Source organism: Pseudomassariella vexata (genome assembly GCF_002105095.1).
Source record: "Pseudomassariella vexata strain CBS 129021 chromosome Unknown BCR38scaffold_6, whole genome shotgun sequence".
Classification (NCBI taxonomy): domain Eukaryota; kingdom Fungi; phylum Ascomycota; class Sordariomycetes; order Amphisphaeriales; family Pseudomassariaceae; genus Pseudomassariella; species Pseudomassariella vexata.
Window position 1 is genome coordinate 1,005,369 of NW_024467961.1, and position 24,929 is coordinate 1,030,297.

The 24,929-nt window shown below is 52.6% G+C and overlaps 9 protein-coding genes across 9 annotated transcripts; 4 read left to right on the top strand and 5 right to left on the bottom strand.

Moving 5' to 3' along the window:
- Positions 1–4,763: 4,763 nt before the first annotated feature.
- On the top strand, positions 4,764–6,578 carry BCR38DRAFT_457317 (uncharacterized protein; the record flags this gene model as incomplete). Its single annotated transcript, XM_040862026.1, has 3 exons — positions 4,764–5,095; positions 5,167–5,696; positions 5,749–6,578. The coding sequence occupies 3 exons, from the start codon at positions 4,764–4,766 to the stop codon at positions 6,576–6,578; spliced, it is 1,692 nt and encodes a 563-aa protein (XP_040716207.1).
- A 1,226-nt stretch (positions 6,579–7,804) lies between these two features.
- Positions 7,805–8,369, bottom strand: BCR38DRAFT_484528 (Golgi apparatus membrane protein TVP15; the record flags this gene model as incomplete). Its single annotated transcript, XM_040863758.1, has 2 exons — positions 7,805–8,177; positions 8,350–8,369. 2 exons carry the CDS (start codon positions 8,367–8,369, stop codon positions 7,805–7,807), a joined length of 393 nt encoding a protein of 130 aa, XP_040716208.1.
- A 439-nt stretch (positions 8,370–8,808) lies between these two features.
- On the top strand, positions 8,809–9,545 carry BCR38DRAFT_190356 (uncharacterized protein). Its single transcript, XM_040854004.1, has one exon. It carries the CDS (start codon positions 8,926–8,928, stop codon positions 9,358–9,360), a length of 435 nt encoding a protein of 144 aa, XP_040716209.1. The 5' UTR covers positions 8,809–8,925; the 3' UTR covers positions 9,361–9,545.
- A 521-nt stretch (positions 9,546–10,066) lies between these two features.
- Positions 10,067–12,375, top strand: BCR38DRAFT_190352 (uncharacterized protein). Its single transcript, XM_040854003.1, has 2 exons — positions 10,067–10,332; positions 10,461–12,375. The coding sequence occupies exons 1-2, from the start codon at positions 10,273–10,275 to the stop codon at positions 12,099–12,101; spliced, it is 1,701 nt and encodes a 566-aa protein (XP_040716210.1). The 5' UTR covers positions 10,067–10,272; the 3' UTR covers positions 12,102–12,375.
- Positions 12,376–13,134: 759 nt separating this feature from the next.
- On the bottom strand, positions 13,135–14,542 carry BCR38DRAFT_341173 (serine/threonine-protein phosphatase PP2A catalytic subunit; the record flags this gene model as incomplete). Its single annotated transcript, XM_040855850.1, has 7 exons — positions 13,135–13,157; positions 13,225–13,274; positions 13,363–13,435; positions 13,504–14,037; positions 14,097–14,202; positions 14,255–14,296; positions 14,384–14,542. The coding sequence occupies 7 exons, from the start codon at positions 14,540–14,542 to the stop codon at positions 13,135–13,137; spliced, it is 987 nt and encodes a 328-aa protein (XP_040716211.1).
- Positions 14,543–15,499: 957 nt separating this feature from the next.
- BCR38DRAFT_484531 (exocyst complex component EXO84) lies at positions 15,500–17,601 on the bottom strand (the record flags this gene model as incomplete). The annotated part of the gene is made up of 2 exons (XM_040863759.1): positions 15,500–15,860; positions 15,914–17,601. 2 exons carry the CDS (start codon positions 17,599–17,601, stop codon positions 15,500–15,502), a joined length of 2,049 nt encoding a protein of 682 aa, XP_040716212.1.
- Positions 17,602–18,186: 585 nt separating this feature from the next.
- Positions 18,187–19,229, top strand: BCR38DRAFT_190281 (mitochondrial outer membrane translocase complex, subunit Tom20 domain-containing protein). Its single transcript, XM_040854002.1, has 4 exons — positions 18,187–18,350; positions 18,465–18,710; positions 18,768–18,868; positions 18,932–19,229. The coding sequence occupies exons 1-4, from the start codon at positions 18,290–18,292 to the stop codon at positions 19,043–19,045; spliced, it is 522 nt and encodes a 173-aa protein (XP_040716213.1). The 5' UTR covers positions 18,187–18,289; the 3' UTR covers positions 19,046–19,229.
- Positions 19,230–19,412: 183 nt separating this feature from the next.
- Positions 19,413–21,814, bottom strand: BCR38DRAFT_484533 (uncharacterized protein; the record flags this gene model as incomplete). The annotated part of the gene is made up of 2 exons (XM_040863760.1): positions 19,413–21,700; positions 21,763–21,814. 2 exons carry the CDS (start codon positions 21,812–21,814, stop codon positions 19,413–19,415), a joined length of 2,340 nt encoding a protein of 779 aa, XP_040716214.1.
- Positions 21,815–21,877: 63 nt separating this feature from the next.
- BCR38DRAFT_474037 (uncharacterized protein) lies at positions 21,878–24,534 on the bottom strand. The gene is made up of 2 exons (XM_040862954.1): positions 22,979–24,534; positions 21,878–22,926 (listed from the first exon to the last, which is right to left on the bottom strand). Exons 1-2 carry the CDS (start codon positions 24,105–24,107, stop codon positions 22,289–22,291), a joined length of 1,767 nt encoding a protein of 588 aa, XP_040716215.1. The 5' UTR covers positions 24,108–24,534; the 3' UTR covers positions 21,878–22,288.
- Between the last annotated feature and the right edge of the window lie 395 nt (positions 24,535–24,929).

Sequence of the window (24,929 nt, forward strand, 5' to 3'; positions counted from 1 at the left end):
AACCCGAATATAATAGTCCGCAGCCCATGGCCATGTAACAGAGAGATGATGCCGAGATTCGCAATCACGCTATCTGATCGTTACGATACCACCATGGGTGGAGCAATGGTGTTCGATCCATACCATTGCCAAGCTGGCAATACTTGGTGCGCACGTTTTGCGTCATTACCTAATAGGCGGAATAGATTTTGCGATGTGTCCGACGATACACTACTGCACCCCGCTTGACTGTCATGTCTAGCTCATAATGCAGTCAGTCACTGGTGGACGATCGCCGGTGGTGGCTTCGGAGTCCCGATCTTTTGAATCTCGGTTGTAATTAAATTTTTTTTTCAATTATTCTTTCTTCTAAGTTTGAGTCCGAGTTTGAGCTATACGGATTGAGTTCAGTCTAAATCAACGGCTTCGCACACGTCTCCTAGAATCTCTAGTAATCTCTAGTGTTAGTGCGAAAAAGCCCCTCTCCCCCCACATAACTCCACACTATCCCTGCTGTGTCACTCACATATGTTTTTCTTTTTCCAAATCTCGTTTATTATACTGTCCCATGCAAGCCTACAGCTTATGAGGACAGTAGGTCCGAAGACCCGATGTATAGCGGGCGAACTACCCAGTCCTATACTATGGTATCAGGCCAAAGTTCTCACCCCCTTGACAAGTACCAGTGGACCACTGTCAAGGTAACGCTATACTGATTCTTGCCTAGCCTACTCATGGTAACGAAAAGGTACTTCCACCTCTGATTCCAACTTGCTGTTAACGCGTCCTAATTATCGCGTATTCAGAAACTACAATGGAGACTAAACACCTTACAGAAGCGGATCGCCAACGAATTCGAACCCTATATTTCGACGGTGGTAAATCGAAAGCCGAAATTCACACTACTACAACGTTTTCTCTTAATCATATTCAGACAGCTATGAAGGTCCCTTCAAGCCAGGTAGCGAAGAGTTGGCGCGTGTCTAGGTGGGGCACGGTACAAACACGCAATAGAAAACTTACCCATGATACCATAGTATAGTAGTATAACCCCGTACTTGCGAATTTGTATTGTCCGGAACTATTGTGTTTCCCTCGCACTTTAAGCTTTCTGAGTTCAACCGGGAGGATAACTTCAATATCGCTCGTAGGGCTGTGGATTCTTTTAGTACGATGTGTTACACGCAAAGGTGGTCAAAGATTTGTGAGGTTGTAAAAGCATTACATTATATCTAGTCCTATGGAGCATGAAGGTTGGACTTAGTCCCAAAGGGCTAAGTCACGTGGTAACCTTGGTGGTCTTAGCAAAGCCCACCAAGGTTGCCTAACACGATGCCTGACTCTACGACTATATTCCTTCCCCATCACTTTCGCAGTGGGCATGCGTGGTCCCTATAACCACCGCCGCAGTCGAGTCGACTGTGCTCGTCGCCGACGCAGACATTGGCCTGTATTGCACTTACACACATGTTTCTGTGAGGAGTACGCTTCCTAATAATTGATTCTTCCACTGTCGTTCTCGACCGTTCTAACCTCTCTAGCATAGCTTCCTAGGCGGTATTTTGAGCTGATCGTAAGCCCTCGATAATTAAACCCCGAAGGTCATAACAGTGCCTTAGATGCTCCTCTATCTAAAACTATATCTCTAGTTAGTAACAAACCAGAGCTATTTCAGGGCTACTTTATCGTCTTAATTACAAGTACTCTAAGTGTCACAGCGCTGGCGATTACAGAGCCACATAGTGCTGTATATAGCAGTTAGTGGGACCAAATGTCAGTAACACTGACATTTCTAGATCTTTTGGTCTATTGGCCTAGGGGCTTGGTCCTCCTCTTGTGACACTAAGCTACTTAAGTTTTTCCTTTACTCTACAGCCCGGGATATTATGTATCCTATTGAAAGATAATACCCTATGGGAAAGACTCGTCGAATTACTCGATAAGCGAAAACATATTATTTGGGTATTTACCGGCGTTACTATCTTCTTGCCTCTTAGGCTACATAGGAAGAGAGCTCGTCTGTTCACTATAAATAGTACCCGAGAATACCTAGCTCTACTCTTTATACCTGAGCAGGTTAAACTTCTCGATATTATCTATTTTATAGATAGCAATCCCCGTCTTCTGTATCGGATTTACACAAGCCTGCTACTTATTAAAGAAAGCTACGTATCGGAATAGCCGATCCATGAGAGACACGTGGGGGGCTGTATCGCACTAACAGTGACGATCCTAGAAGAGGTGTAAGGTCCCTGTTTTGCATTTTGCATAGCCAATAAAATGGTACCCAAATGTCAGAATTAGGTGCGGAGCGGACGTCGGACACAGAATCCAACAATCTGCCTCGGTATACTATCAATCTACTAACATCTGGGCCGACCAAGCGGGAGGTTCGAGAGGAGAGGGTCGGCGGTCCGACTGAGGCAAAGCTCAGGAGCGGAAATAACGTCCTCCATACTGAAGACACACGTCAAATCGTTTGATCTTCTCTCCACTTGTGCGAATGTATTCTCACGGCGTGGTGCAGGGCTGGGTGTGTTACACAACGAGTCCGGATGAGCCCTGGATCTCAATTCCCATCAAAGTGGGGGATTTGTCGACAAGTCGGATCGAGCGCCGTTGTCGCCGCTGGCTCCAATTTTGATTTGGGAGGCGCCATCTTATCTCGACCAGGAACGTTGCAGCAGATGCTTTGATAAAAGAGCTTGGCATTAGAAAAAGCAACCCTGCGCCTGCCGCCAAGTGGTAACAGTGCAGCGAGGTGGGGGACATGGACCATGAGCCGGTCACGACACCACCCATCAATGCATTTTTTTATTGCAACTGCGTTATCTTCACCGCCTCTATCACGCATACACGATTAAGGTATTTCTGAAAGGAGAGGCGTGGTACTGCATCTCGTCCGCCGCCGAAGGGCATCCTGCCAACTCAGAGAATCGAGTGTGCGCATACGCAAGTGAGTGAGATCCTGCGGCAACCTACTTCGTACACCTCATTGGATATCGATTCCGGCACCGAGAGGATAAGGCCAAGGAGCCTCCTATACTCGGTACTGTGGATATCAGCACCGCAGATAGTGCTAATGATGCAGCTCTTGCGTGCACACACGCTTCTTGGAGATGATGATCTTATCTTTAGTCATGCCACGCATGGGCCGACAACGGGTGATTACACCTTCAGCTCGCTCTAGGCGCACCCGCACCGCCCACAACAGAGGTTTTTGCGTCAGATAAGATGGCGACTCTGGCTCCGCAAATCTTGTCAATGCACCGAAGCAGAAGAAGAAGCAAAATAAGCGGTCGAAGAAAACGCGTCGCCCCCCTCTCTGAAGATGGATACTCGGTACAAGATCCGTCAAATAGGAAGACAACCCTAGTCTCACCTCCACGCATGCAGCTTGTTAGCGTGCGAGATAACCCATTTTAAGTAACTGATCAACACATACATACGACTTGCGTGAAAGGTCAAGTACTGGCGTACCGGCTTACTGGGACAAGGGTATCATTACCCTTCACAGCACTGAAAATGAGTGGAAGCCCCAGTGCTATGGGGGTTCTGATACGCTAACAATCTGTATGCCTAGAGAGGTGTAGAGGTGTACTCGTCGTCATTTTTTCCCAGATGCGGCATCATCCAGCCAATCATGGCGCTGTCAATTCTAATCACGAGCGACCTTTGACGGCCGGTTTTGGAGGGGTGGATGTGGCAGAATGGGGCTGGGAGGCAGCTTCCCCCATGCCCCCATGCCCCCATGCCCATGCAAAAAGGGTCGGTGGCATTTGAGCAGCCGGCTGCTATTTTGTACCGTAGTTAATCACCCAAGTCATGTTGGGATTATGGCACCATTTCCTTGTTGGGTCGTGGCTTGGCGTTTGTCTAGAAAGCCATGGGCTATTGGTTTGGCGGGTGCTGTGCGGCTTCCTACCCATAACCCATTCGGGCTCCCGGGGGGAGGCGGCGCGGAGGGGGGGGGGTTGTTCTAGATCATGCTCTGGCCTCTCAATAATTTTCCTCTGACCTCAATTTTGATAACACCGTCCATCTAGTGCAAGCTTGGACGTGTTCTGTACTATTTCGTACCGGCAAAGGGGGTGCTGCTTCTCCAAGTCGCTTCTTTCGGGTCGTGCCTGCCCTCGGAATTCATTTGCCGGTGCAAGTGCAGGTGAGTGTGGCAGAGCTGTGCTCTGTTCGATGTACCAAGATCCTTCCTTACAGGCATAAGCAATAACTTAATCTCGTAACCCAATTCTCGCCCAAAAGACTCGGTCACTCGTGCGTGCCCGGCCGGCATCTTTCCTTGTCCGTTGTCGCCTCCTGTCAACCAGGCTTTCCTAGATACCTACCAACCCGCCGACAGACAGACAGACACTAGCATCATTCGTCCCACACCCAACAAGCGTGCCTTGGACTCCCCCACCCAGGGCAATATCATATTCCTACCACCAGCCTCCGCGTGCCCAACATCGATCGACAGACAAGGTCACTGCAATCGGGAATACCGGCGATCCGTTCCGCTCCCATCTTCCGACAGTTGCAGTGTCACCGTTCCCTTTGCCCTCGGCATGCCGCCTGGAGTCCCATAGCCCACCGCGATATACCCAACATACATTATACGCACGCTACACGTACACTACACGTCGAAAGTGACACCCTGTTTCCCACTGCTCGCTAGGGAGACGCGATCGCGGATCGCAGAGAGAACTGTCCCTTGCCTATCTATGTACCACTTTGGCCAGGGGCAATCCTCCGACCTATTGAAGTTAGCACCAGGGGCAGCGGCCGATATGGCCATGATGGAGGTCTCGCAGCAGCCGTCAACGACGAAACTCTCGAAGGAGGAATCTGCTTCTATGCGAACAGCCCTTCCAGCACGCCCAGTAGTGTTGAGAGGGGACATGCACATGTCAGAAGCCAGCAGTGACCGTTATCCTTCTCCAGCCGGGTCGCGAAGTCCTGGCACCGAAAGTCCTGATGCCTCTGAGACACGTCCCAGCCCCTCGCTATACGGAAGCAATCAGGCAACCTCACCCAGCCCGTCACCCTTGCCCTACGATATTATCCAGGACGCCAAATCAAGCATGGGTAATGTATCCCATCAAACTGGTCAAGTCTGCAGGTAATATGGCCCCCGAGTCTGCCTTCAAAAAGCATTCGAGTGCGTGGACTGGACTGACATGCGCTAACTAGTAATTGCGGCACCACGCGAACACCCTTATGGAGAAGAGCACCGGGAGGCGCTACCATCTGCAATGCTTGTGGATTATACCTAAAGGCACGCAACTCATCTCGCCCGACTAACCTGAAACGGCCACCGACAATCATCTCGACGGTGCCGAAGAAGACGCCCGACAAGACTTCTCCCAAGCCTTGTTCGCAAACCACGGGCGCCACGTACGTTGCGGCCGATCAAGAGCCGACGGGCACGTGTCCGGGGGGAGGACGTTGCAATGGCACCGGCGGCGCTGAGGGATGCAGTGGATGTCCCGCGTACAACAACCGTGTTTCCAAAAGTGCTCACCTCTCTAGCCTACAAGCCCGGGATGATGCGAGTGCATCCACAAAGGAACCAGAGGACGGCCCGGCACCCATCAACGCGGCCGCACCCAAAGCGCAACCTCAGAAGACGACGGTTGTTATTGCGTGTCAAAACTGTGGCACTACCGTCACTCCACTTTGGCGTCGGGATGGAAGCGGTCACACCATCTGCAATGCCTGTGGTATTTGCGCCCCTATCCAGCATTTACCCCGATTTTTCGCTAATCAATCTAGGTCTATATTACAAACTTCATGGTGTCCATCGGCCCGTGACGATGAAAAAGGCCGTCATAAAGAGGAGGAAACGCATCATTCCAGCCACCAAATCAGGAGGCCACGAGGGCGCTGGAGATGCTGCGGCAATCGACTCGATAGAGCAGCAGAACCAGTACGCCGAGGACCACGAGGTGGAGAAGGGCACGTTGAATGCCGACGGATCGGTGAATCTCGGATTTCGCCGACGCGAACGCGCTCTCGCCATCCTGCCCCAGCCCATAGTTCGCCAGAACCAAGGGTCGACGACGTTACCGCCGTCCAATGACTTGACGGCATACCACACCAGTCAATCTCATGCTCTGCAGTCGATGGACATCCGCGACTCTCTTACCGACGACAACCGCTTGGCCCCCTTGACCTCCCTGTCGGTCATGAAGGACCGGCAGTCATCCTTGTCCCCGGCGTCTTTCATTTCACCGTCACGGAAACGATCCTTCTCGGCCACCGATTCCGAGACACAGCCGGGCGAACTGGGGTACGACAGCACGAAACGCTTGTCATCCATCAAGTCGATCCTAAATCCGGCTGGCGCAGGACACCGCAGCCCGACGGCAAACCAGATGGAGGAAGCCGCCGACACCTTGCGGTTGCTACGCTCACCTGCCAGCACAATGGGCTCGGCTCCCAGCCCGGGGGCTTACTCGAACTGCTCGAGCGCGATGGGGAACGCTCAAAATGACAGTGAAAGGATAAGGGCCGAGCGACGTATCGCGCTGCAAAATGAGGCCGAACGCATGCGTGCCATGTTGGCAGCCAAGGAAAGAGAGTTGGCTGACCTGGGGGAGTGAATTCTGCTAGTCTGTGAGGGCAAATATGTACGACATCTCCCAAAAGTAATGTTTGGCGTTGGGATATTTAACGACATTTGACGACTACACCGGGTGGAGACAGAGCAAATTTCATCAATCGAAGCATGGGTCCAGGTATTGACAAGTCGAAGGTGTCGCCGGGAAAAATTACAATTGATTTAATGGTTTCGGTGTAGGCATTCGGTCTCTGGTTGGGCTGTACATGGGCGGCGGAATCCACCATACACACGGCGGGGTGGAAAGCCTGGTTCGCTGTTTTCGGAATTATTGCACATGGAGATGGGACTTTGTCTGTAAGTGCTAATAAGCGAAGGGAGGAATGATGTGTCGACATGGGAGGCTGTTATTCGGGATCCCACCGAGAGCAAATTCGTGGTGAAATCTGTGTTGAAGGAAATATCCCACTCGACTTTAGCTTCGAAAATTGCTGCAAATCTTCACTCGAGCCGAAGTGGCTGTTGGTGGAATCAAAATTAAAGTATTCCACATTGGATCGAGGGGTTACCTCGCATCTGCTGAAGGTCATGTAGTTCCAATCCGTTGGTGCAAGTACACAATCTGGCATACCCCTACAGTGGTCATGGAGTAACATGTACTAATGCCGACAGCTGAATTAACTCTGGAGATTCTTTTATGACATATCAACAAAGGCATCTTACTTCATTATTGTCAGCTGATTGTGGTCCAATCAAGGGGGGATACGGAGTGTTGCCTGTCACAGCAAAACAGAAGTCCGCGACGCAAACACATGGATATGCACGAACTTGCGTATAGGCTAAAGGGGCCCGGTCAACAACTGTGTGCAGAACACACAACAAGCCGCGACCTTCCTTGAATCATGATCCCCGGTTCGCCAAGCATAGTTCTGATTCAACGTGTTGCATTTCCGTTTCTGACACATAACTTACACTTGGTAGGCAAGTTGCCGTCTCTATCCTCGTGCACAAACATCTTGCCTCCAAATCTTCGCTTTGGCCCCAAATCCCCTAGGTTCCTTGTACGATCTGTCTCTTTGGTACGTTCACGCCGTCCGCTCCCCTGGAGTTGTTTAGGCAGAGCTCAAGCGAGCTCCCCACAGATGGGTGATACTGCGCCCCCTTTTTGCCCTCTTTCCCACGCCTGGGCATCCTTCACCTTGCGCATGCACGCCTTCCCTCCTGGCGCAACCATGCCCCTTCGCGGACCAAATTCCGTGTTTTCCCATCTTACACCTGCTCAGCGCCCCAACCCTGGTCAGCCTCCCTCATATTGGCAGGCGGCTCAATCGACGGCACGAACTCGAGCGCGCAGTAGCCCAGCCCGACAAGCCCGACGAGCGATCCAGCAATGATGCGCAGGACGCCGTTGTTGAGGAGGATGGAGCCGATGAAGACGTAGAAGATGCCGCGGCCAAGGAAGGAGAAGAGGAAAGAGGCGTAACGCGAAACCTGCGGCGGGATCTGGAACTCGAGCAAAGCGACGGCCGCGCCAAAGGCGATGACGTACGCCCCGATGATGATGGATTGGAAGCCTAGATTGAAGAACTGCGAGATGCCGCCGAGGATCATGATGATGCCCACGGCGAGGTTGACGATGCGGCTAGAAGGGAGGGAGGGTCAGTGATAGCCCGGTATGGCGGCAAGAGCATGTGTGTAGGGGCAAGGCCCAGGACGCTTCAAAGGCGAGCGCACGCAGTAAGTGAGGCCGTGGTGAGCCGCACTTCCATGACGAATTGGAAGCTGAGGTGTATCTGGGGATCTAGGTAGCTTACAAGGAGTCGGAGAAGTCCATCGTGACAGCTTGAGAGACTGCGATTTAATTGAGTTTGAGGTGAGAGACCGGGAGGGCGATTTATCAGGATCGCGGTGTTTACTGGGTATGGGTTGCGCTTGCGTAGACTTGCTTTCTAGACAGACGAATTTCGGGAGTGAGGCGTGACTTGTGTGTTGTCTTCAATAAATCGTGGATGTGTCAAGATGAAGCAAGCTGGGCCTATTTTTTCCGAACGTGTCGTAACCCAGAAACAGACACCCTCTTTGATGGAGTCGAAGAGCTCGAACTAGGCCAATGACGCCGACCTGCGACAAGGGGCTCACTGGGGCTCGCTGGGGTAGTGTGACAGCAGCCCAATGTTACGATGGAAGGGACTAGTGCTGGAGGGGTGGGGCATGGGCTTGGGTTTCCTCCGGTGGGGAAGAACATTTTATCCTCGAAGCCCCAGCATTACCTACGAACGTACACATCGATCCATTGAAGCAGTGTCGACTTCGCCGATTTGATACATTATGTCTCCTCCGCAAAATTTCCACACTTCGTTTCCTGTGTTGGGATAGGGTCTCAACCTCGAATGTTTATTGCCGTTCTCTTCGCTCTCAAGTGTTCCCGTGTACCAAAGGCGCGCAAACGGCTAACCTGCTCGTCCGAATCCGAATCTGACTTACAGCTGAACTCTCGGATGAGCAGTAGGGCTGGCCTGGCCTCATCACAGGCTGCGGCGTACGGCGCCCCGATATTTATGACATCTGTGTTTATATCAAAGGCCAGTGAACATACGACTCTGAAAGCGTGTTTCCATTTATTTTTACACGCTCCTTCCGCTGCTGGCCTCGCTCTTTCAGGGATACTACCCGCTCGATTGCGCACATTCAAGGCTTGGGAGTGCCGAAGTCTGCATACAGCCCCAACTCTCTCCAGCTTGCTGCCGATCATGGAATCATGCATATTCATCAAAGTCATGATATCAGCCATTCTACCAAACTTTGTCACTCAGTGTGCACTCTAGCCCCATATCCTAGTGTCCGAAGCTCCCCTGGCTTGAGCTAGACTCGTAGTCAGCCGGTATGCTAATCTCCAACCTCCGACTCTCTAAGGCTGCTTATTACTGCCTTGCCAAGGTCGGTATCGCAACCATTGAAGCGCGGCTTCTGTATGGGCCCGCGAGCCTATGCGCCGTCTATGCATTCGGCCTCGAACTAAGTGGACCTGAGGACAACGTATTGAAGAGCACGTTTCATAGTCACGACCAAGGCAAAGAGACCAAGCTCTGGCAGTTTGAAGGGTAACGGCAAGACGGTTCCAACTTTAAGTGGAATCCGGACTGGACTTCAGAAACCTTGGGTCGTTGTCGGGGTCCAAGCCATCCAACCCTCCGATGCGCTGTGAGTGGTCGAAACACCCGAAAGATGTCCCAAAGAGAAAGATCCCTCGAGAACCCTGCATAGACCTCTCAACATCGGCTCGCGTCACAGGGGAACGCCGACATGGCACTACCACGGGGCTCATGGCCACCAGACAGTCGGGACCGCTGGCCAGAAAGGCAAAGATCGCGGGGCTCGTCAGTTCGTTCTATGATTAATCGTCAGGGGTTTATATTCCAGTTCATCCCATCGGACTTGAATTAGGCCAACAAGGTGTAAGCGAGGTTCGGTTCAGGTCACTGCTTGTTCTATTAATGACCTCAGCTGCCCCGTGGCCTTCCTTCTGCCTCTCGTTTCTGATACTTCTTTCTTGGGCTTCTATCTTCCCCAGTTACATAGGAAAGAACCATTCCTAGCCGTGTCAGAAGTGCAGTGCGGATTGCAAGCCTCCCCAGACGTCATAGCTCCCTCGATCCAGAGGTCGAGGCTACTTCCTGGGGTAACCCGAACTCCATCGTCGAGACTTGCACCGTCGACAGGAACTTGGGTAATTAACCATGTCGAGCGACTGGACTTCAATATCCTCGCCGGGCTCCTCGGGAGCCCAGGCAGAAGCAGTACGTCGCCTCACAATATTCCAAGCTCACTTCTATCTTATCTTTCTAGCTACATCTCACCATTAATACTACCTTGGCCGATCGTTACCGATCGTTACACAATGACACTGACTGACATACCCGGATAGAACACAACGAATGCAGGAGCGCCGCCGGGCCCACCAGGACCACCATATCCCATCGCCGGGGCAGTCGTAGGTGGCGTGCCGACGATGCCGGTTGATGATCCCGTCAGCGCCGTCCTTGCCTTCTTCTTCATCGTTGGTGCAGGCATACATATGGGCATTTTCCAATTCAACCGGAAACACGGCCACCTGTTTGTGTTTTCGGCCATGATGTTCGCCTTTTGCTTGATCCGGGCGGCGGCGCTGGTAATGCGCATGGTATGGGCCTCGAACCTGCGGAACGTCAATGTGGCCATGGCTGCCAACATCCTGACACAAGCCGGTACCGTCATCGTCTTCGTGATCAATCTGTTCTTTGCACAGCGCATTGTTAGGGGTTACCACCCTAAATTTGGCTGGTCTACTCCCGCCAGGGTCGTTCTTCGTTTATTGGTTGGGAGTTGTATAGCGTGTCTACTCATGGTTATCATCGCCACCATCCAGTACTTCTTCACCCTCGACGAAGGCGTGAGACGCAGCTGCCGGATCGTACAGCTCTTCTCGGGGTCATACTTGATGGTCCTTGCCTTCATCCCGATACCGATAGTCCTCATCGCGGCTTTGGCGCCGCGCGATTCCCGTGTGGAGAAGTTTGGCGAGGGCAGTTGGTCGTCAAAGCTACTCCTGGTCACCTTCACATCGACCCTACTCACCATCGGCGCTGGTTTTCGTGTGGGAACCAATTACTATCCTCGTGCGGCGAAAGATCCAGCCTGGTATCACCACCAGGCGGCCTTCTATATTTTCAACTTTGTCTTCGACATTATTGTGACTTACGTGTACATCGGTATGCACTTCCACAAGCGCTTCCACGTGCCCAACGGCGCCAAAGGCCCCGGCTCCTACAGCGTCATCAAGTCGTATAGCAGTGACAAACCGTCACGTCCGGGCTCGTGCCAATCATCGCGCAACTCCAAGTCACCCAACAAGAAACCCCACCCGGGTTTCAATCGTTTCAGCGGCGACCAGACACTGCGCAACGACTCCGATGCTGCCCTGTCTTTCACCCCCGACCTGCCTCCTGGCGTGAAAGCTTACATGCGCTACGCCGAGTTAGGCGATAGTCCGTACGATCACCGTAGCTATGGTGGTGACACGACCGATGTCGATGCGGAAAGTCAGCACGCGCGCGAGCGGGTCGGGCTGGCCCTCAACGGACCGATCATCAAGGTTAGTAGTCACAATGGCAGCAGCAGCACCATCCACAAGGCTGGCACCACGGCCGGTCACACTAACACCGGCATGTGGATGCCCACCCTACCAGCCGAAGCCAGCGGAGGTGGGGCTTGGCCTATCACGGTACCTAGTAGCCCTGCACCACCTCGCAGCCTGAAGAACCAGCCTAGTGGGAGGAGTACTCCGGGCGTTAAGGAGCATAGTGGACGTAGTCTACGCGGCGAGAGCAGCTGGACGCCCCTCATCGCTGAAGATATTGAGCTGCGGGATTCGTCGTCGCGGAGTGGCGCGGGTGCGAAAGGAGAAATTGGTGAGGCAGGAACTGAGCGAATCACGCGTGCCAGCCAGAGTGCGCCGGGAAGCTCGTCGGTCAGTGTGAGGACGCGGTCGCGGAGTCGGACCCCGAGGCGGAAGTCGGGATTTACTTAGGTTAAAAGACTTAGGTTAAAAGTTGGTGGCAAAGAATTAGAACTGCATTAGACGTTCGTGGCGCAGGGGTGGTGATGACATGGTGTAAGCGACGGCTTGGCAGGGTAGAGGTAGTTGGAAATGATTGGAAATCCAGCATGACGTGAACAGGATGTAATTGAATGGAAACCTGGCGTTTTCGGCGTGTGATGAGATGGTTAATTTATGATGTTAATACTGAGAAATGCCGAGAGATACAAAAGTCGACAACTTCATGGTTAGTCTGAGAAACAAATCTTGTGGTCAACAGCCTTGTGTTATGTGGAGAGTTACTTCGTGAGTGCCTCGAATGCTCACACCAACGGCCAGGTACTATTCTCCCACATGTGGTACAACCCTGGTCAGCTCCCTGTAATAAGACGGAGTTCTCCCCATAGAGCCAACATCAAACACGGATGTGTTGAGACGGTTACAGCACAACGCGGCAGCTCGAAAGTCGAAATTTGGGCCAGTGTAACTTACTGATAGATGGTACAAGTGTCATCTCACATCAAACCAAGCAGAGCCAATGCTCGAACCATTATCTATTTCAATTTTCGTTCTTTCATACCAACCAAGTCTGCCAGACGTGCTCGAAATTTCCGGACCTCCTTACGTACTTGCTATGACGGGCAGAGGAAGCATACCGGAACACCGCTGCTGTGAGGGACTCAGACACGCAACATACAACTCACCAACCAAACCCCTTCATTGCATTGATTGATCGATCAGGTGGCCAGGTTTCGAATAAGTCAACTCTTTCTTCTCTCTAAGGCACTCGGCCCGAGCTGCAGCAGTGCGAAGCAAGCAATTTGCCACAGATAGACGTTTTTGGGCCCATAATCTTACAATGCGTACGCACGACACAGCAGCTGATCAATATCTTTCCCCTTGTCTTTGCGGTTTCAGTTGGATGGATTGCGCGGATCCTGGGGCTGAACCCTGGCATGGATGTTGTCTTCCCTTAGCCCCAGAACTCAAACCCCACGCAGCATGCTTGAGGCGAAGATGTCGTCTACAGAAAGTAGTCCGGTGTACCTAGGTTCGTGTCAGAGCATGTCGAGATGCTGTCAGCTCGTTGCAGGATCATGGGAGGAAAGCTTACGTCTAGAGACCATGGGCTCACCAGCACGTGGGCATGGATCAAATTGCAAGCTGTTAGGATCAAAAGTTAATACACGGTCTAGAACGGCCCTAGAGCCATCCCCGCCGGATTCGGCCGAGTGCGACGGGAGACACTTACAAGGTGTACTTCAAGTGCTCGTCGATCTCCATAATGGCAGCTTGGTTACCACATCTGTAGCAGTAATTCGGTGCTGTTAGGATGTTAGCAATGGAGTCTGAATCATAATACCACCACAACGCGGTAGATGCATGGACGGACCTGAGAAGATGGTGACGACGTTTCTGTCCTGCGACCAGTTGTAACCCTCCATGACCAATTGATGGGCTCTCGCGATCAGCGTCAAGCCGTTGTTATGGTTGAACGCCTCGGAGATGTCCTGGCCAAAAGTGTATCCTGCACCACGGGGGGATATTCCCCAACCGCAACGATCATCGGGGTCAGACCAGAGCAAGTCACACATGGGACCCTCGTGCGGCACTTCCTGGATACGATCAAGAGCGCGGATGTTGTCGAGCGTGTCGATACTGGGGGACAGACCGCCGTGCAGGCAGAAGATCTGGTTGTCGATGAGGGCCGTCAGAGGCAGGTAGTCGAACAGGTCGGTGAAGTACTTCCACACGTTGGCGTTACCGTATTTGCGCAGGCATTCATCGTAGAAGCCGTAGACTTGTGTGATCTGGCGCGACTCGTGGTTGCCGCGCAGGATGGTGATGCGTTGTGGGTAGCGGATCTTGAGCGCCACGAGGAGCGTGACCGTCTCTACCGAGTAGTAGCCTCGGTCAACGTAGTCACCTAGTTCTGGGTCAGCACGGTCGTTCATCTCCGCGCCGGGAGCGTTGTAGCATGCATACCCATGAAGAGGTAGTTGGTATCGGGGTTGGGGCCGCCGATCTTGAACAGCTCCATCAAGTCGTGGAATTGGCCGTGGATGTCGCCGCAAACTGTTACGGGGCATTTCTGCAGGCCGTCAGCATGATTCTTGCCCATCGCGGTGAAAAGGTACCCATACCACTGGCTGTACGTTGGACTCCTCCTGCAGAACTTCTCGCGCCTATCGCAGTAGAATATTATTAGTCTTCGGTATACATACGCAGATAACGATCCGGCCCAGTATGGGCAACGGGTGGAACGGACACACCTTCTCGCAAAGTCTCTGTACATCTGCCTCAGCCAGCTGCTTGCAGGTCATCAAGCTCTCGATCCAGCCGTCGAGGGTGCCAATCGTCGCGGGCTCCGAGGCAGGCATGGGGGGCAGGTCAGTGGGAACGCGGCCGACGTCCTCCATGGTGGTATCCATTGTTGGTGGCGATGGGGATGAGGTGGCGAACGTGGTAGGATTGGGTCTTTGGGGCTCGGTTCGAGCTCAGGAGGGTTGGCTTTGCGGTCGCGTTCAGTTCTGGTCAGGTTGTTGTGAGACTGAGGATCTGGAATCGAGGTGAAGGTGTGAAATCGCAAATGACGTTTTGGGTGTGTGGTGAGTTTGCGGGACAAGGGGTACACACGCCTTCCGTTTGGGGTGGGATTAGTTTGAGAGGCGGGGCCCAAATGTCAAGAGCGGTCTATTGTCGCAGGAAACACCAGTTGCAAACGTCTACCACGGTATTGCAGAGCTGGTGAGAGTGTAAATCTGGCGTCGCGTGCTGGTATCGTAGCTGGAATGGTGTGGGGTATTGGATGTTGCTGATGATGTGAGGTGATCGGGCCGGCTTTTGTTTTTCAGTGATGCAGCAGCTTGGCAGCCGTCGTGATGAAATTCAGGACTCGCTTAAAAGTGCGGTTCAATTGTCAAGGTGACTGACCACGCTTATCTCTCTCTATCTCGCGACGTAGAACCACCACGCAAGCACGTAGCATCTGGCATGGCACTCTTCGTTCACACCCCAAGCACTTCTACTTCACCAAGCCGAATCTGTTTACATTGCATCCTAACGTGTCGCGTGGCCGCATTGACTTTGCATTCGCTGTCTCAAGGTTCGGCCGCGCCCGAAAGCTTCGCAACTTCCAGCAGATGAGGGACAAGAATGGCTCTCACTATCGTCCAAGTTTAAATCTGCGATATGCATGTTCGGGTTCCAAATTCATATTGCTTGCAGTGAGCGCATTCAAGCTTCGATTTGCTGGGGATGCCCTGAGCAGAACCAAATTATCATGTGTGGAACTGGAGTGATACCGACCAAGGTTGCCTGACCCTTCTTCGCCATAACAAAATACCATCATATGCTCGTATACATACCATCGTGTCTTATGCCCACCCTCAAGCCAAGCCCAAGCCCACGCTCCCGTTGCTAGTACCGTTCGTAGCCGTAGCCTCTGGCACTCCCCTCCCAATGAGATCCCTAAAGTCTAGTTGCACCTCCGTCAGCATCTCAGCATGCGCCTTCGCTCGATCCATGCAGTCATTCCACACGTCGCCTCCCTTCTCCGTGCTGCTCAGCTGCCGGGCCAGAATGACATTGAAGCTGTCTACCTCCTCCTTGGCCCACTTGACACAGGCGCTCATCATGGCTTGCGGGAAGCAGCTCTGGAAGCAGTTGACCGTATTCCGGATGATACTGAAGTAGGCAAACGAGAGCTGCCATATGTACAGATGGAGGTCGCCTTGGAAAATGCACTGCCTGTCGTGTGTTAGCACGAACCCTTCCACTCGTGCGCGCTGGATACAACATACCTGGACCGCTTCTTGACGAGATCGCCCCTGGCCTCCAGGTAGGCCTCTCGAGCCCGGTCTTCAAATCCAAGCCGGGTCAGCCAGCCGACATTTCGCTTCGTTTTCTGCGACTGTGAATGGTTGTCCACAAGGTCTCGAGTGATCAGCCCAGCTAGCTTGGCGCTTCGCTCTTCCACTTTGAAGTTGATGAAGTCCTGCGCAATGGCGTTGTTCTTCAGGCCGCGAGCAAGGCTCTTGAGCTTTTCAACTTTGCCGACGGCTAATTCGAAGCGCTGGAGAGCAATGTCGATATCCAGCTCATCCATTTGACCTTCGACCCAACGCAAGTTCTGCTGCTTTCCGTCCACCTCGATCAGCATGTCCTTGATGTCAGACAACGTCTCTAGCAGTTCAGTTTTCTGGAGCAGCCCTGGATCGCGTGATGCAAAATAGTTGATGGTTTCCTTGGCCTTGTTGTTCGCCTCCATTTCAGATTGGAGCCCCTTCCGCAACTCCTCCACGGCCTTCCTGATGTTGAGCATCAAAGTCGACTTCTCGGAATCCTCAGGCTTCTCCGTCCGATAGATGAAAGACTCCTGTCCAACCCCGCGAACCATGATGGCATCGGCAAGCTTGTTTCTGCTGCTTAGAGATTCACTGGTTCCCATATCCACAACCTCAATGTCAAGCAGCGGCCAACACCGATCCGCAACGACCTTCGTCACGGGCGCTCGATTGTCGTTGGGTTGCTCCATCTTCCTCTTCTTACGGGAAGCGATGAGCAGATGGTCATTAAGCAGGAAAATCTGCATTGATCGCCTGGACTTGTATGTCGCATTGTCCAGTTCGATCCAGAATCCTGCATTTTGAACGACGTGTCTACCCATAGAGTTGGGCAAGAACTTCTGGGAGCCCTCGACGTTCTTGTATAATGCCTGCATTTGGGAGTTCCATAACGCTGTTCTGTCGGCCACGGAGCTTCGCTTGTCCCTCTTGCTCAAGCCGGTGGAAAATTCAGCGTTGAGGGGAGAGGTATGGTTTGTCGAAGCAGAACGAAGGGCGGTCGTGTTCACCTTGAGTTCGGTGATGAGGTTTCTCAGCGAGCGCATCTCGCTCTTCAGCTTCTCTGCCTCCTTGCTGATCTTGATAAACTGCGTGCGGTTCTGGTAGACATTTTGCTGCAGGTCGGTGGAGGCCCGACTCTTGAGTTTCCGCAGTGAATCCTCATAGTCCCTGATCTCGTCCTCGGTGGCCTCGCTTAGCACGTTGGCGACATACTGGTCTGCCACGAACCGCGGATCTCGAAGTGCCTTCACATCCACAGTTGGCGGCCCGGTGCTGCTGCCACCTCCTCCGCCTCTAGAAGGAGGTGGCCGTCTTTCTGTTTGTGGCTGCTCATACTTAGACGAGTCGAAGGTGGGCAGGGCCGGAACTGGCGGGGCACTGGCATCGAAATCGGAAGGGAGGTTGTTGAATCGGGTTGAATAGCGTCGCTTCACCAGGTCAGCAGTATTACCACCTCCCGGGGGCGCTGGTCGAGGCCGAGGAGGAGGACCGTTGGCAGCTATGGATTTGCCTCCAGAGCTGCGCGGGATGTCGATAGCATTGCTGGGAATAGGCCCCGAGATTTGCGTGGGTGCGCTGATTTGCGGTCGTCCTTTCCTCTTGGGACCGCTTCGCAGAGAGATCTTGTTCCTGTCTTCCGACATGTTGTGTGTTTGTCGTCGCGCATGAATGGGTCAGAGGAAAGGGGGCCTGTGTGAGATGTGGTCGGGACGGCGAAGGCTGCTGTGAATGACGCCGCGCCTCTCTCGTTCACGGCTGGACTAGGGTTGGCAGCAAGGAACTAGAGCAAACGGCAGTAGAAAACAGAGTTCATTTCGATGGAAAAACACCAGGTTCATTTGCCCATCTCACTTGTACTCATACATAGCACAAGCGCTGTCGTTTCAAGCTACCAAATGGTCAGGTAGGTGACGGCAACACGAAATGGGACAGCTTCTTCCCATCATCGAGGTCATACTCTGCTGCAATTGTCCGTGTCAAATCATGCAAGCTGGTGTTCCCGACGCTCGGGCCAGCCGGTTGACGGCTTGGAGCCTGGGAGTGCGTTGTGGACCCCAGTGTGGAAGCTTCCATATTGCCAGCTAAGTTGCAGGGGTTGCTAGACTGAGTTGACGTTGCTCTCATTGACCAGGGCAGAAAAAATCGCGGTTTCTATTGGGACCCAAGCCGGCCAAAGCTCTCCAAAAGTTCGTGAAGTTGCCCACAACACTCCTCCTCCATTTACCGCCTCGCCGTCCACATCCCGAGCTGTTCCCCCTCACCCCGGGCCCTATCTCCGCAGAATACGACCGTCCTCAGTTTACTCTGCTGCATATTTTCCTTTCGGCCATTATGCTTCCGACATCGACGGTAGCGACCGTGTCCGTAGCGACCATCGCAACCGGTCTGCTAGGTACGTCACTCCGCACCAACACCAACTCCTGCCCCGGAGCTCTGCTAGCCCTCACTTTCGACCTGTAACCTTTCTCTTCTGCGTCTGGACTGTAGAACTTATGGACGTCTGCAGGTTACGCAGTCTACTTTGATTACCAACGCCGTAAATCTGCCGACTTTCGCCGAGAGCTACGACGAGAGGAGAGGCGGCAAGCCCGGCTCGAGAAGGAGCAAGCCGTGCTGCAGAACAAGGCCAAGAGTCATGATATTCACGCTGCTGTGGACGCGGCGCAGGAAGTTGGATTCCCTACCTCCGTCAACGAGAAGGAGCAGTACTTTATGGAGCATGTGCAGCAGGGCGAGATCTTGGCTGCCGATTGTGAGTCCCCTCTGGCGAAGTAATTCAAGGGTCGCGGTACTGACAGTATTCGCACAGCTTCCCAAACAACAGAAGCCGCGCTCGCATTCTACAAGGCTCTCAAGGTTTACCCGACCCCAGGAGACCTTATCTCCATCTATGACAAAACGGTTGACAAGGTGAGGCTCCTTTGTCAGTCTCGGTACTTATATGAAGCGCGGAAGCTAACCTACCAACCGCAGCGTGTACTAGACGTTTTGGCCGAGATGATCGCATACGACAAGAACCTAGACCTTGAAGGCGCCAGCGCCGGAATGGGCGGTCTAGAGGGAATGCCTCTGCCCGGTCTCGATTAAACCCAAACATAACGTCATATCAGTGCTCACCCGAAGCTTGCCTTCGGTTCGCATAAGCCTCCACTCTCCAACAGAACCACGTCACGAAACCGGCAACCCACTTGCGTTGCCAACACAGGAAGGCCAAGGGCCTTTTGTAAGGCGCGAGGCGAATCAAGCCTAGATAGATGACTAGGCGTAGGATGTATGATAGGTATAACACTTGGTCCGAAGCTGCACCTACCATGCGCAGCTTTCGATAGAGGAGGGGGACGCGGCATGTGTAACATTTCAAACACGATGACGGTTGGCTGGCTGGCATAGACAAATCATGATGACATATTTGGACCGAAGTTCAGCCTTGTTCATTTGTAAAACCTCCAGACTCTCATGGGGCTACAATCTTCCTACCCTTGCGGTCAACACGCTCGTCTCTGGGATCGAAACCCCCCTGACCCCACGTCGCCCAGTACGGTGTCTCCTCGCCCATGTACTCCTCTGGCGTCCAGTCGCCATCCGCACCGCGCGCCTCGAGCAACTCGAAGAACTTCTGGTAATCTATCTTCGTGTGCCACTTCCCGCCCACCCTGAACCGCTCACTCGCAATCAACACACAGCAACTGTGGGCATGCTCCGCCGCAATCCCATACTCCAACCCCCTGTCCCTCAACTTGCCATTCAGCGCCGTCACAAACTCAGTCACTTCCGCATAGAAGGGTACGTTCGCCATAGTCAGGCCCGCGCCGGCGCTGCTCGAAGTTCCGCAGTACGTGACGCCCTTGATCTCGACGAAGCACGGCAGCCCACGCTCGACGAGGTCCGCGTAGCCCTCGACCTCGTCGTCGACATTGAAGCCCTTGACAAGGGTGAGGCGGAACACGGTGCGCTGCTTGAAGCGCTTCTCACGGAGAATGTCCAGACAGCGCTGGAAGCGCTCCCAGAAGTCACGGTGGAGCGGACGGTCGATCTTGCGTAGCGACTCCTTGTTGCTCGCATCGATGGACACGTACAACTGCGTCACGGCCTTGAGGGCCGCTAATTGGTCGGGGTGTTGCGCATTGCAGACTAGGAAGGAGGATATGCGCTCCTCGTGGAGCATGGCGAGAAATTCGTTGATGTGGGGGTAGAAGATAGGCTCGCCGACTAAGCTCAGGGCGCAGTGACGTATACGCATGGCTTCAACGAACCGCTCTGCTCGTACCCCGGGCACGCCACGCATCATTTTGATTTTTTGGTAATGACCTGCCCTAACACCGTTGAAGATGAGTTCTGGCGGATCGACGACCCAACGCCATGTTGTCCCCACGGGATTTGTGCCATGGCGCCAGCAGAAGACGCATTTGTTGGAGCATGAGAGGGACGGAGTAGTCTCCATACACTGGTGCGAAGCGATTCCGTAGAAGGAGAACTTATAGCACGAGCCTCGACCACGTAATGCCGATTTGGTCCACCGGCAAATCTTGACGCCTGAATGAGAGCCGACAATCGAATAACCTTGTTTCGTCAGAGAGTTGAAAGTCGGCGAGTTCTTCGGGACCATCTCTTTGACAGTAACTGCCGGCTTTTTCGTAGTTTTGCTGTAGGTTGTGAAGTCGACCGCTATTGGGGCCGCTCCAGATGACCTGTTTCGATCCGCTTTGGTTGACTTAATCATCATGCCTAAATCCTCCACATCGTCCAAGTTACCACTGCGTTTCGTTTTCTTCGAAATCTTAGGCTTTGTTGGTTCGTCGAAGACCACCTCTCCGTCGTCCTCGTTTCCGGAGGCATACTCATCGTCACTCTCAACAGCGTCGCCGCTTCCTGGAACGCCTTCACCGAGACTCCCCGTCTTCGCAATGAGGGCGAGGACATCCTTGATACCTTCTGTCCATTCGTTCAATCTTGTTGTCAAGTCTTGTTTTGGATCCCCCATACCCAACGGGAATGCTCTTTTACGGCCTGTCAACTTAGCCAGCCACTTGTCGACCTCCTTGGCTTGAAAACAGAATCCTTCATCTTCGGTAGGCCAATTCTCTCTGTCTCCAAGGCCAAACACCGAGTAGCCCAGAAGACCAGATAATGGGGCGGTGTCGATCCTGAAATCGTTATGAGTTTCTGACAAGTGCTCCAGGAGGTTGTCGTTGGTGGTATCAATATTGTAGCTTGGCAGCAATACGAGGTAGAAATAGTCCACGGGAACATTGGAATCTGCGTGCTTTGGCGGACTGATGAAGTACTCGTCATGATCAATCTCTGCAAGATCCAGAACTTGCGTCTTCAGGAAGGTTGCATTGTCCGTATTGTATTCCCCCAACGACGCTTCTAGTGTCTGGGCCAGTCCCTCCGCAATTCGTTCCGTACTACCTGTCAGGGATGAGAAGAAAATCAGCGGCTGAATGTGCCGCGATGCCACAGATGGAGTTTCTGGCTTCCTAATAGACGTTTTGCGGGCCTCGCCTTTGATGCGCCGCGGCCCACTGAGCGATTCCTTAGCAGGAGGCAGAGACGGCTTTTCTGTAATATCCGTGAATCGTGGTTCCGTCTTCTCGCTTGCCGGCTCAGCATAGATCTTTCGCAGGACGACAGAGTACTCTCGGTCCTGAGTCAGAAGGAGGTAGACATAAAGCGTAATAAGTATACAGACAGTCCCCAGCAAGATGGGGGTCCGGTAGACGTGCCATACATCGATAAGGTCTGCGAATAAGTATCAGCGGAAACGTTGGCATGAGTACTAGGCAACAGCATCGGACACATACATGCGGTGGGCCCAACGGCATGAAGCCTCGTGGTCCAACTTTGGGAGGCCATCTTTCGCCTTGTGGCCAAATTTCTGGTTGTGGTGTCGGAGGAATGTGGGGGCAACCTGAAGGAGGGGCATTTTGAGTTGCCATGCACCAAGTCGGCGCCTGGAAGGGCCGATCTAATGACTGAGGTTTATAATAAGTCGCTTCACATTGGAGCCCACTTTTTATACTGCTGCCAATGGTACAATCATCTTACAGAGGACAAGTTATAAGAGATAATGACTAACTAAGTGTCGAATATTTCTTGCTCTTGATTTTGCTCTCGATCTTGCTCTCGACTGAAATTTGATAGGTCATTACACGCTTTACGTGCTGGCCAAAACACCCATACTCGTTTTGCTCTCGTGGTATCATCTGAAAAAGCAGCAGCTCCATTCCCAGCAAGTTGTCCTTGTCTATTTGCAAGTGTCGTATCGTTGCGTAACCATCGTATCAAAATAATGCATAACCCTCATGTTGCGTCCTGGATCCGCATGGCTCAGGCATCCGGGTCGCTTTCCGTCTCCTTGTCCCGCTCGTCCAGCTTCATCTCCTGAGCAGTAGCCATCAACTTATCACGCGCCCAGCAGACCGTCACCATAATGGCCAATGCGTTCCACTGTTGCTGCTTTTGCTCACCCATATTTGTCTTCAGCAAAAGATTGACAGAGCCGACAGATGCTTGCGGATTCGACGCGTCGATGCTGACGATGTACAGAAGATGGTTGATGACAAGGAGCCCGTAGATTACTGGTGCTTGTGGACTATGGTCTGTACTTGACTTGGACGCCAACTTGGATACTAACTGCGTCATCCGGGCGCGCCACTGCTCCGCCAAGTCATGCATCGGTTGAAGCAGCTCGTCGGAGGTTGTCGCTTCATGCAACTTCTCGATGACGAGAATATTAGGGAGAAGTGCGTCCCCGAATTTTCCCAGGCCTCCGTCTTGCCTCGACCAGTGGACTGTCTCTTCTAGCACATGCCTCAATTTTTTGAGAATTTCTTGGGTAATTGCGGATTGTTCGGCCCGCTGCGCTTCTTTGGCCTTCGAGCGATCTTTACTGATTTTCCTCTGAGTCTCACGAAGATCTCGGATACGGGCTTGAACATCCGCGATTTTACGCAAATGCAGAGCACCTAGACTTAGTTAACGAGGGGCTCCGATACCATAAGCTTGAGTTTCACCAACCTCTGAACTCGTATTTGTCTGTGTGCGCATAGACTCTTGGTCGAGAACTAACCTTGTTCACCTTGTGGTAGAACAGATCCGGTGGGAGTGGGATGCCTCTAAAGTGCATGGCCCATGTAGACGGCATCAACGTATACTTATCCAGAGCATTCAGGATACCGTTGAGAAGGATCTGTTCTTCGCGCCAGTTAGTATTTGTTTCGGGCTTGATGTTTCCTTGTTCGGACTCCGCGCTGTCTTCCATTTCCGGGGCAAATTCTGCGGAAGACGCGGACTTCGTTGATTCGCCTTGCTCAGAAGTTGTTGAACCCTCATCTGACTTGGAGGATGTCCCTTTCAGAGAACGGCCTTTCGTAGAAGCGGGAATGTCATCGTCATCAGACAACTCAAGACCGACACTGGTTTCATAGTCAGAGTATTGCGGATCATTGGAAACGGAGAGCTCTTCGTCATTGTCATGTTTGGCAGCGTGAGAAAGGCCCAGCCTCTTGTGCTTCACGATGTCGTGCAGTTGTCGAAGGCGGGGATCCGATGAGTGCTTCTCATATTCCATGTCATCCTCGATAGAATCGCGAATGCTCTCTTCCTCTTCGCTATGATCTGCGTCTGCACGAGCGGCTGACTTTGCTTCGGTCGGTGACGAAGAGCTTCGAGCACCATTGCGCTCTGTGGGAGCGGCGGACTTTGGCGTCAGGGGCGTCTCATCCAAAGGGCAGACCAAGGAAACTGTCTGCTGGTTGATGAAATTCGAGACGGCCTTCTCTCGAAGCTTGCTGCTCGGGGGTGTGGGGAGTTTTGAAGGCGATATATTCATCGATGTATTCCCCTGTTTTCCTCCGATAAGTCGCCGTCTTTTTGCCGCAGGCGGTCTCAAGATCTCGGTAGGAAAAATCTCGTCCTCATCTTCCTCAACCTTGATTTGCACCACATCTCCGAGCCGAGCTCGCTTTCTAGGCGTTACAGTCGCAGCTGATGCAATGCCCTTGGTCCCCTGTCCCCGAGCAACTTCTCGATACGCCGCCGGGTCTGGCCTCTGAGTTTGCAAAATCGACCCATCAGTTGATAGGCATTTGTCAGACTTTGCGCCTGATATCCAGGCCTTAAGTCCAGGCATGGTGAACAGCTTCATCCAAAACAGTTATACTTCATTCGGTGTGATGCAACATGAAGGGGAAGTGGTGCTGCGTTGGGGTCCCGGTAATCTGTAAGTTTTTCTTGGGCGATGAGAATGGCCGCGAGATGAGGCTAGGGGGGCTTTATTAGATGACCGAAGGAACGTCGTCAGGCTACCCAACGGTTACAGGCCAAGCTGTTGAGAGCAGATCGCGGATAGATTGTGAATTATGTCGGTGGCAGATATATGCCGTCTCAAAGGATTGACCAGGTAGTTGGTTCTCTGAGTGGCATAACCACCGGGTGCATTGTGCTGAACGAGGTTGATTGTGGGTTGAATTGGACAGAAAGGTGAATTCGATGGATGGTGATTGTCACAATGGAAGGAGCTCTCTGAGTTGCTCATTCCTCGGTCACCCAGTCCGAGTCTGATTTTCAGTGTCCATAAGTTGATTACTACGGTATCAGACCAAAGTTTTCACCTCCCTGACAAGTACCAGTGGACCACTGCCAAGGTAACGCTATACTAATTTTGGCCTAGCCTACTCATGCCAACGAAAAGGTACTTCCACCTCTGATTCCAACTTGCTGTCAATAACGCGTCCTCATTATCGCGTTTCAGTAACCACAATGGGGACTAAACACCTTACGGAAGCCGATCGCCAACGAATTCGAACCCTCTATTTCGACGGTGGTAAATCGAAAGCCGAAATTCATACTATTACAACATTTTCTCTTAATCAGATCAAGACAGCTATTAAGGCCTCTTCAAGCCAGGTAGCTAAGAGATCTGGTAGACCCCGGACTTTATCTCGTGAGCAAGAAGAGCTCGTTACAT